Source organism: Durio zibethinus, chromosome 8 (assembly GCF_047325235.1).
Source record: "Durio zibethinus cultivar Kanyao isolate XHJ-2024 chromosome 8, ASM4732523v1, whole genome shotgun sequence".
NCBI lineage: Eukaryota > Viridiplantae > Streptophyta > Magnoliopsida > Malvales > Malvaceae > Durio > Durio zibethinus.
In genome coordinates this window covers 1,880,184-1,891,113 of record NC_143169.1, presented here as the reverse complement: position 1 = coordinate 1,891,113, position 10,930 = coordinate 1,880,184, and the positions used below count along the sequence as shown (strand labels likewise).

Below are 10,930 nucleotides of genomic sequence, written 5' to 3'. Positions count from 1 at the left end.
ATGGCAAAAAATATTGTATGCATAACTACTTTTTTAATATAATGTATGATTGACATTGTGGTTATATGCATGACTGTATACTAGCTTGTATAGATTTGTTGTTACAGCCCATCTTATTAATGTCTTTCAGGATGATTATGCTACCAAAGTCAAATATGATGAACTGGCAACCCAGTATGGTGAAGATTCTTTGTCTTTAGCATTAGGCGCTAAAGAAAAGCCTAGTCAGGTTCGTGGGGTTAGTAAATTTATCTTGCAATCAAAGTTTTTTGATAATCAACACAAAACCTCACAAAAGAGAAATGCACAATATGAAGCAATCATTGAGCAATAATAGCAACGAATTGATGATCAGGAGCAACGCCTCAATAAGCAATATCAAAGACTTACTGCTTTGGAGATTATGTTGGTAGTAATGCAGCATAACATGCCAGTAGGCCGATCTTATAGCATCATTCACGTTGAAAAAGTTTTCGTTGCAAGTAAGGAAGTGAACCTATCCTCCGCTACCACCCAAAAAGTATGATTTTGTTTATAATTTTAATATTAATTTGTTTATTATATTTATTGATTTGATTTTAATACTTATATTTCATTAAATATTGTAGTAGAAAGTTCGAACTCATAGTATGACCCTTGCTCAGGCTACCATGATGAGTTATCCAAATATTCGTCGAGCATTTATCCGAAGGAAATTTTATAACCATTGAGTCTGAGGAAGGGTTATTTGATAAACAATCATTTTCTTTCATTGGTGTGGAGGAGGTTAAAGAATTTTATGAACTGGATGAATTATTAGCTGTTGATATTGTTGCTTATATGAAGTTAGCTTGTAAATACAAATATAAACATTCAATATGTAGTAATCTATATTAGGGTATAATACTAACTAGCAGTGTTGATTATTATGGTGCAACTTCCTATATAGAAAGCTCAATGGGGGATAATTGACCAACAGATTTAGATTTCATTGACCCTAACTTCATTAGTGAGTAGAGTGACACAATCGCTTATCGTGCTAATCATGTGATCCAATGCATAAAAAAATCGATTGATTACTATTTGCTCCCGTATAATATACAGTAAGTTATATTCTAACCTTAATTATTTCAATCTTACTCAAATCTGATCTAATGCGTAATTTAAGTATATCATTATTGTTATTTTGCAGTCGTCATTGGATGCTTATTGTGATTGACACCAAATCTTTAACACCATACTTACTTAATTCAGTTAAACCAACGGTGATGCCTAACCCCGATATTCAAACTTTTATAAAGAGATATTACACTTTATTATATTTTATATCTTCTGTTTCTTCATAAGTAATTTTATTTATGTATTAAGTAATTTTTTTCTTTTCAATTTAGGATAATATTTGCATTCGATAAGACGACAAAGAAATTGAAATGGGTGTCATTACCTGTAAATGTAAAATTATTTTTTTATGCTGAGTTTGTGTAGATAAATGTTTCTTAAACCCACTCAATTTAATTTTCAGGTACCTCATCAACCCGGTAATACTGAATGTGGATATTATGTCCTTCGTTTTATGCGGGAGATAGTGTTAGATGATTTTATGACCACACCATTCAAGGTTAGTATAAATTTCATATACTTGTTATATCTTCAAAAAAATAAAAAGGTACATTATGTTCTCATTTATTAACATTTACTTTTGATTTTTTTTTTAGTAGGAGAGTAAAGAAAGCTTCACGGAAGAAGAACTGGATGAAGTCCATAAAGAATGGTGTGCGTATGTATTATCATTTATCAATGTTGATAAACATTAAGGTTAGACATTGTTGGTTGAATGTAAATATATGAAGAACAAATTGTTATAATGTTTTTAACATGCCATGTTGAATGGAAACTTTAAGTTTATACATTGAGGTATTAGTTTAATATTATTCATATATTTAATATGAATACACTATGTGTACTTAATATATTATTGAGTACGATTATTTCAAAAAAATATATTAATATGGTAACGTTATCAGTTTTAATTTCGGATGTGTGGTCAATTTATTGGAATATAACAATGTTCATTATGTAAATTCCAAAATGTAATTCGTAGTATCACATATATAAACCAAATGTTTTCTGGGCATAAATATACAACTGACTTCAAACGATTTCTGGGCATAAACGTACAACTGACTTAACATATATAATATCAAATATGTCTTTTTGATGGGATTAATAAAGGTATTTTTAGCAAGAAAACACCTTGAATCATCTCTACCAAAATGTTATTGAAGGCATTTTTTACCAAAATCGCCTTCAATAATCCCACAAAAAATTTTATTGTGTAGAATATTAAAGGCGTTTTGGACAAAAAATACCTTTAAGCATCCGTTCTAACTTTTTTGTATGGATTATTGAAGGCATTTTAAAAAAAATCGCCTTCAATAATACCAACTAAAAATTAATTGAAATGATTATTAAAGACATTTTCCTACCAAGAATGCCTTGAATATCCCTAACAAAATGTTATTGAATGCGTTTTTGGAAAAAATCGCCTTCAATAATCTGACCATTCAAATTTATCATTTGAATATATTAAAGGCGTTTTGAGCCAAAAACACCTTCAAGAATCTGTTTCAACTTTTGTCTATGGTTTATAAAGGCATTTTTGACAAAAACTGTTTTCAATAATCCTAACTAAAAATTTATTTATTTGATTATAGAAAGAGACTTCGGCCAAAAATGCTTTCAAAAATCGATTCCATATTTTTTCTATGGATTATTAAAGGTGTCTCTCTATAAAAAAAAGGCTTTCAATATTCTCTCCAAAATTTTTTAAAGCAATTGGTGAATGCATTTTTGTCAAGAAAATGCCTAAAATAATCAATTATAAATAATTTTTGCACAAACCCAAAAAAGGCTAAAAGAAATGATCGAATTTACCACCTTATGGTTAACAATCATATGATCCTAAAATTTTGATATGATATTTATTGAAGCCATTTTTGACTAAAAACGCTTTCAATAAGCCTGTGAAAGGTATTCAATAAGCCTTCAATATAGTCTATAGTCGAAACTACACATGCACAACATAACTCAAGAGGCCATTGATCTTGAGCTTCATAATCATCATCTTAATGTTGCCATTCATCAAAATGAGCTAACATGTCAACATCCATGGTGAAATTTAGGATACCTTAAACAGAGTCCACAATGAATTTACTTTGAAAGGACTCACCTTAACACCTTTTGATTTAAGGACATGAACAACTTGGTTTTAGAATATTCAAACCTTAAGATTTACATTATATTAAGGTTCTGCCAAAGCAAAAATATAATACTGCAATTCAATCAATTAAAAAAATGATGAATTCAAGTAATCATAACTTATGTAATTATAGATTTAGTCACAAGTTCGTGAAATAACACCTCCTTATCAACATCTTCAAGAGAACCAACTATAAGCTTTGTGATGTCAATTGAGAATGGGTCATCAAAGAAAATTTCTCTTGATGAATAATCATCTGAAGCTTTCCCTGATTGAATCCAGAACGACGGCACAATCCTTAGCATTTCTACAAAACGGACCAAGCTTATCTTGTTAAAAAGAAAGCATAAAAAACTTATCAAAATGTTACCCCTAGAGCAAAAAGTGGCGGTTGGATATTGCGAAGATTTCTTATATGCTCATTACGCTAGTTTGGCCAACTATGCCAAAAGTTGGCCGCAATGCTTTCATACCACACTGAGCAACAGAGTAAGTAATGGAGCCAGCTATTTCTAAACCAATTGCAAATAGAACCATAAATGTAATGTAAATTTAATTTCTTAGATGAAGATGCCTGAATTTCATTAGAGAAAAAAAAGCCATCTATGGTATAATCTACTCTTGCTATCAAATAAAATGGTTTTAGATCTGTTTGCACACTTATGGATGGATGGATGGACTATACCAATCCATACCTTCTTGTCAATCCCACTGCAATTAAGGGACTTATGCAAATAAACCTTTTATATACAAACATGGGACTTATTTTTTGAGATTGGGTATCACTAATATGCTATAATCTCTAATTACTAATCCAAAGCAATCTTAGATATGCAATATCCATATACCACTTATTTCTATTAAAAATAACATCTCAAATATGTAGTTTGTGATTCAAAGCAAGAACCTCACAATAATATACTACTTGCTTCTATTGAATATATGCAATATACTGTGACAATTAATGTTCTTCACACAATAGAACCTCAGAGTACAACCATAGCCATTCAATCTGAAATAAATCATATAAAAAAAGACATTGAATTTGAAATAAACCATATAAAAAAATTACAAACAGATCAAAACAAATCAAAAACCACACAAATCCTACCAATTTTATGATATTATATTGAAAATCCAAATTTGTTTTACCGTACAAAATTTAAGAAATAACTAAAATAATCGAAATTTATATCAAAAGACCACATATTTACACTATCCACTAACTTTTAACTAAATCCAGAATAATATTCAACAATACCTATACAAAAAAATAGTAATTAAACAAAAAACACAAACCAATCTACAAAAAAACCAAATAGATATTATCCATACAATATGCAACAAATATTTTAGACAAATATTTAAGAAAAAAAAAAACCAACATACAAACCTCACAACATAGTACATATGAAAACCCTAAATTCAGATAACCCCTAAATACAAATAACACCAACATGCAAATCTCAAAATAGTTTGTTTTCTATTTTCGAATTATCTTTTAAGCTTTGTTAACGTCTGAATGAAATCCATTAAAAAAAAACATTACGTTGAAAAATTTTTGTTCAATAACAAAAAAAACCTAAAATAAAAAATTAGAAAAACCCAACCCCATTCAACAATTTATCACTATCAAACGAAATTGAAATCTATAAGACTAAAATCCTCAAAAAAAAAAAAAACAAAAAAACAAAACTCACATCCAATTAAAGAATAAAAACAACCCAAAAATGCATAAAAAAAAAAAAGAAAACCTAAAACAAAAGACAATAAACAAAACACATATCAATCAATGTGTTTCGCGTTAGCATTTGTCTTTTTCAAACGAATGTGTAATACACTTGGCAAATGCAAAAGAAAATAGAAGCCACCTATGAACTTTCAAAGCACAAAATAAAATAAAAGCACATGTGAACATACAAAGCAAAACATTTAGAAAAAATACACATGTCATCATCAAAATCCTCAAGGATCATTTTTATATAAGATAGTGTATATATATATATATATATATATATATATAAACCCTACTTTCTCTTCAAATTAGAAATCTAAAGCGTAATTTTAAGTTGAAAATCCAAATTTTAATTGTCAAGTGTCAATACCCATATCCCTATAAAGATATCAATTGCATTGCAAATTACAACCAAGTAAATAATCTTCCACATACCAAGCACTATGACAAAATACTTAACTAAATAACTCTATTGATTATATAAAGCATCAAATGAAAAGGCTATGGTACCATAAAAGCAACACAAGGCTTAAGATTAGAAGTTATAATACTTTTTCCTTGAGATTTGCTTGGTAAAAAGAATGAAAATAGATGAAGATGAAAAATATTTTAATTTAATGGTTAAACTATAGAATAAGAAAATAATTATAAATTTTAATCATTAGATTAACAAATCTTTTATTCTCACCCATTTTCATCCTTTCTCCCAAGCAAAGCCTAAATTTGTTTTTCCCCTTTGATATGAAACATACCCTCAAGCGGTAGAGTACTTTTATATTGGACTACCTTTCAGTATGTTATTTATCAATTCTTTTTTGCTTATTAATGATAATATTTTAAAGTTCAAATCCTAATTTTTAGTACTGAACTTATATTGGATTAATTTACCTTTTCAATTAAGTCCAATAGGTTTTGCTTTCAAAAAAGTTAAAAATGTCCAACAGGTTTTCCGGCATATCGTGTATGTGTGTGGGAATATATATATATATATATATATATTGGGGGTTCTTATAATTTGCATAGAAGTTACATTCATATAGGAATTGGATACTATTCCATATATTCAAATCCTTCCCAAAAAAGGAGTAATTAAAATGAATAAATATATAAAAAGAAAGAATTTGTACAATCAACAATGTACTTTTAAAGCTATACAATCTCTATTTATACTCATAATTAGCTCCTCTTTTAAAACATTATTATAGTGGACTCACTATATATTGTCCCTCTCGCTTTTCAAAAGCGAAATTTGCTTATACATATTCCTTGAATTTTGACCCAACGTGGTCCCGTAGATATATGGTGAAGTTACAAATTTCATTGATCTTCATATTATTAAACTGTTGTTCCTTATCATAGTAAATGTCAGGCTAAAGCAGTTTTCAAACCAATTTTTTGTACCAGACTTTAGAGATTACTCTTCCCATCAGCTATTTCAGTTGTCATACAAAGGAGAGAGATTGGGGAAAGAGAGAGAGAGCATTTTATTTTCTCCCTGAAGTTCATGCAAATCATAATGGGAAAAGAGAAGCGAATCATCTTCTTTTAAGAAAGCCAAGCACCATTACAATATAATTAAATTCTCTAAAAAGCAAAAAAAGAAGACAGTAAACGATAGGATGAAAGCATCATCATCACCAAAGTGCTACATTGCTATAATTCTTATCGAAAAAACATGACAAAATGATAAGGGACTAATTGCTTGTGTGGTGATCAGCAAAGGGCTTTTAACACCATGTTTCTTCACCCTTAGGAATTCAAGCACACCCCAAAGGAATATATAATCAAGAAAAAGCAGTAATATTGATCTCATTTAGTAGTTGGTTGCAACACCTACAAAAGTCAAGCAAAATGAATGAGAAATTAAAACTTCAAAGAAAAGAAGAAGAAGAAGAAAGAATTCTTGAAGAATAAGGTGAAAAAATTGTACCCAAAAATGGATAGCATGTTTTTAGTATCAAGTTCTATTGTTAAAATCCCTTGGGGCGCTGCATCTGAAACATTCCATCCGGCTAGCAAAATTGTGCTCGTTGCAACCTGACCTGCAGCATTCATCCATCAAATATAGTTTAAGTTGCACTGAAATTTCCATAAGAATAATTAGTAGAGACACGGTCTTTTTCTTTTCTTTTCTACTAAAAAACTTGGAACGCTTATATGATGAAAAAAGTTGATATTTTGGAGGTTTTCGAGTTCAAATCTGTAGAAGTGCAGTAGACAGATATTGAAAAGAAAGGTGTAACAAGAATTCACCTGGTACATATCCAGTCGCCAGATTTCCAACTTGATCGATTACCCCCAAATCCTCTCGAACGTGGAATGTCACAGTCAAAGCCTCCAGCAGAGTCATCCTTGAATGCACCACATGTGAAGCAGCTCGAACGGCTGGCGAAATTGTGTGTGCCACAGTTTCCAGCAGTGCAGTACCAGTCACCAGGTCGAACATCAGAGCCGGTGGTGAACCCAAATGAGGAGCCACCCCTCCCACCGTAGCTACCAAAGTCACCAGACCGAGATTCCCCGCAACGTTGGCAGGAGTCCCTCCTTTGGAAGTTGAGATGTTGGCATGATCTGCAGTTCCAATCTCCTGGCCTGCTCATGTTTTCTTCTACACTGAAAAAACATTTACAAATTCAACAGGTGATAAACAGCAACTAATAAAAGTACAATGTCTCAAAAAAAAAAAAGATTTGAAAAAAAAAAACCTTAGTTAGAATAATAGAAAGATGATGACTTCAATTGTACAATGAAGTGGGTGAAGTCGAAGGAATCCTTGAAGGAATGACTCAAGAAAGGGCTCTTTATATACAATATTTAGACCACTGAAAAAGCAATAAATGGAGGGCTGTGTTTGAGCTTTTTCGTATTCTTCACATTTAGCCTTGATAATTGAAATAATTTTAAAAAAAAACACTAAAGGAAGAAAAGAGATAAAGGAAAATTCCAGCTATGATTCCAAAGACGAGAAATTTTGAAATTCTGAATAAATGTTTTTCTTTGATATGATAAAATGCATATTTTCTTAGATAAATCTGGATATAAACTCAACGGAAAATTTCTTGTAAAATTAAAGTGAGGGAGTAAAAAATTTTTCACTTAATATCCCTATGAAATTACGTGGTTTAAGAATCACTGTTTCCAATTGAAGTGTAGTTAGAATATTTATTTTTAACAGAAAAGATCATTGTTTTTTTTTTCATAAGTAATGCATCAATACTCACAGCCTACAGGCTGCTAAAACCAAACCAAAGTGCCTATGGCATGAGATAATATGGTAACTTTTCAATTATTATCAGCCACAACTCTCCAAACGGTTAAAGCAATATGTTTAGGGTTTTAAATACCAAATATTTATGACGCTAACTAAACCCTTCCAGGGATCGGGTTAGATCAAATTTGGTGGATCTTTCAAAAGGTTTGCTCAAGTCTCAGCCCATCATGCTTAGAGATCCAAATTTCTTTAAAAAAAATTAAAATTTTAATTTTTTAACTATATATTAGAAATAAAATAATATATATAAGTTTTATTAATAAAACAAAATTTTGAGCGAATCGGACCAAATTCAGACTCCAAAACTCGTGTTCAGGTCTAACTCTAATTCATTAGTTTCTCTTCTACCTATATAATACTCTTGTTTCCAATATAAAACAAGTCAAAGTGTTACTTTCTGTTAGTTAAAAATAATTCAAAATCAACCTTTTGAACAGGCTGAAATTTTGATTTTTAATTAAAAATATAAGGAATTTTATGCATAAGCACACATACAAGTGGAATTTACAAATTTAACAAGCATTGACATGAGATAACAATTAAAATGGGAATTGGCAAGTGGGATCTAATTTGGGTTAGTTCACTTTGGATTTAAGAAAATTTAACCATTTCGGTTTAATTGGACCGTTCTAAATTTAAATTTTTTAAATTTGAAAATTTTTAATTTAAGTTATTCGAGTTAGACTTTTAAAATCAAATCAATTTAAGTTGAATTAAAATTGTTTTCAAGTACAAATCATTTCTCATTTGTTCTAGATAGATTAATATTGTTAAGTTTTTTATTAAAATAAGTTTAGTCATTTCAGTTTCGGATAAATCGAACTAGTTCTTTGGATTTGGATTAGTTTTGCTAGCTTTAAATTGCTAGTTTTTCTAATTCATTTTGCTCGAATTTTGAGTCATAACGTCCTATAGCGTAGTCAAACACTCGAACTCAAGACTGATAGCGACCACATTGATTCAGTCATGCATGCCTGGCCAGCAGACCAACAAAATGAGGATCCCGAATAAAGCAAACAGGAGATCCTGTTAGCCCTAGAAGCGTACAACAGATCTAATAAAAAAAATGCTGTTCAATCAAGTGAAACCGTGAACCTTAAAAAGACTCTTTGACCATTAGCATCTGGGACCCTCCTCTAGTGCGGCCATTGCAATTGCGATCTCAGTCACCTCAAGCAAAATGTGGGCAAAAAGAAACTAAGCCAATGTGGCTGCGTTTCTTTTGACAGTCCAAGAATCCCTAACAATCATTTCTTGCCATGTAATGCATATTCTCAACATTAAAACCTAGGCAGGCAGGGCCATATCTTATCTCAATTATTTTGGTCTTGTCTCTTTCAATTATACTTTGGAGAATCAACAACAACGGCAGTCAATATATACGAGTAAAATTGTTGCTGCTTTACATATTTGAATATTCTCCTTTTCCTACTTAAAGCTCCAATGGAGTAAAGGAATTCTCCTATAATTTTTCATCAACCCAAACAATTGTTATTTTTTTTAATGTGCACTTAATTTTGTAGGACCATTTTTATCTTCCTTAAGGACTCTTTTGAAATTAAACCCTAAATATATGTTGCACTTATATATATACATATATATCACCTACACAATAATTTGCTGTCAATACATTGCTATTTTCAATTTTATCAAAACTAATCTTATTGTTTATCCAAATGGACCCTAAATCTCTCTTGCATTGCATGCTAGATTCTAAAATTTGGCACAATCTATCTTGCCTCAGTATATAATTCAATTGAAAACATAAGCAAATTAAAAGTTCTTTTAGCTGTTTGGTTAAGGTCATTTTCTACCAACGTGGGTTTTTGGCTTTTTTGCTCTTACGACTGGAAATAAGGGGGCTCCTTTTTAACATTGTTTCAATGTTTTGGTTATATGGGGTTAAAGAAGCCAATAGCTTTAGTCTTTTGAGTTGCTAAGTTTTGTTGTGCTGGGTAATACTGTGTGTTGCTTTATTTATTTCCTGAGGATGCTTATCCTTTACGTATGGGTTTTGGTCTTAAACATGGGCTGCCAAGTGCTAAAGTTCAAGATTGTGAATTTGATCATCTACCTAACCAGAAAAAAAAAAAAGAGTACAAGTTGAATTTAACATTGATTATTAAAAAAACTTCCTTCATCTTATTTATATATAAATGAATCTTATTAACTAAGGAAGGAATTACTTGGATATTATTTTAATTATAATATCAATTAAGTTGGTATCACTCTTAAGTCAAACTTTTTTAAATATAGTAAAGATAATTAAATGAAGTTCTGTGATTATAAGGGTTTTGGAAACTCATCTCACCATATCTCCTTTTCCTTTGAACATTGGTGAGTCATATATAGTAAGAGAAAAAGATTATAAAAGGAAGCACATAAATGGAATCATCATGCATCATATTTTTAGAGGGAGAGAAAAGAAAAGGGAAAGCAAAAAGAGAGAGAAAAAGGAAGAGCAAATGGTGAGTTTCAATAAAGATAGAAGCTGATGATGGAATAACAAGTCCTTCGATCGAGGTTTTCATTTTGACCATCTTTTCTCTTTTCTGCGGCTGCTTTGTTTGCGAAGGGAATAAATAAGATCTGGCTTCCATTCTCTTGGAGAAGGGTAAAGGAAGAAGAGAGCAAACTGTAAAGAAAATAGCAAAGACAAGTGGGTTGGGAATCGTTTCCGATGCCA

General features: G+C 30.6%; 1 protein-coding gene across 1 annotated transcript; it reads right to left on the bottom strand.

The window, feature by feature from the left end:
• Positions 1-6,492: 6,492 nt before the first annotated feature.
• Positions 6,493-7,822, bottom strand: LOC111278761 (RNA-binding protein involved in heterochromatin assembly dri1-like). The gene is made up of 4 exons (XM_022865384.2): positions 7,679-7,822; positions 7,227-7,586; positions 6,904-7,015; positions 6,493-6,806 (listed from the first exon to the last, which is right to left on the bottom strand). Exons 2-3 carry the CDS (start codon positions 7,571-7,573, stop codon positions 6,931-6,933), a joined length of 432 nt encoding a protein of 143 aa, XP_022721119.1. The 5' UTR covers positions 7,574-7,586; positions 7,679-7,822; the 3' UTR covers positions 6,493-6,806; positions 6,904-6,930.
• Positions 7,823-10,930: the final 3,108 nt, after the last annotated feature.

Excerpts from the sequence above, each read along its gene's own strand:
- LOC111278761 (XM_022865384.2), bottom strand. The coding sequence starts at position 7,573 with ATGAGCAGGCCAGGAGATTGGAACTGCAGATCATGCCAACATCTCAAC. Across the intron at positions 7,016-7,226 it reads GGCGACTGGATATGTACCAG|GTCAGGTTGCAACGAGCACA; the intron begins GTGAATTCTTGT and ends TGAATGCTGCAG.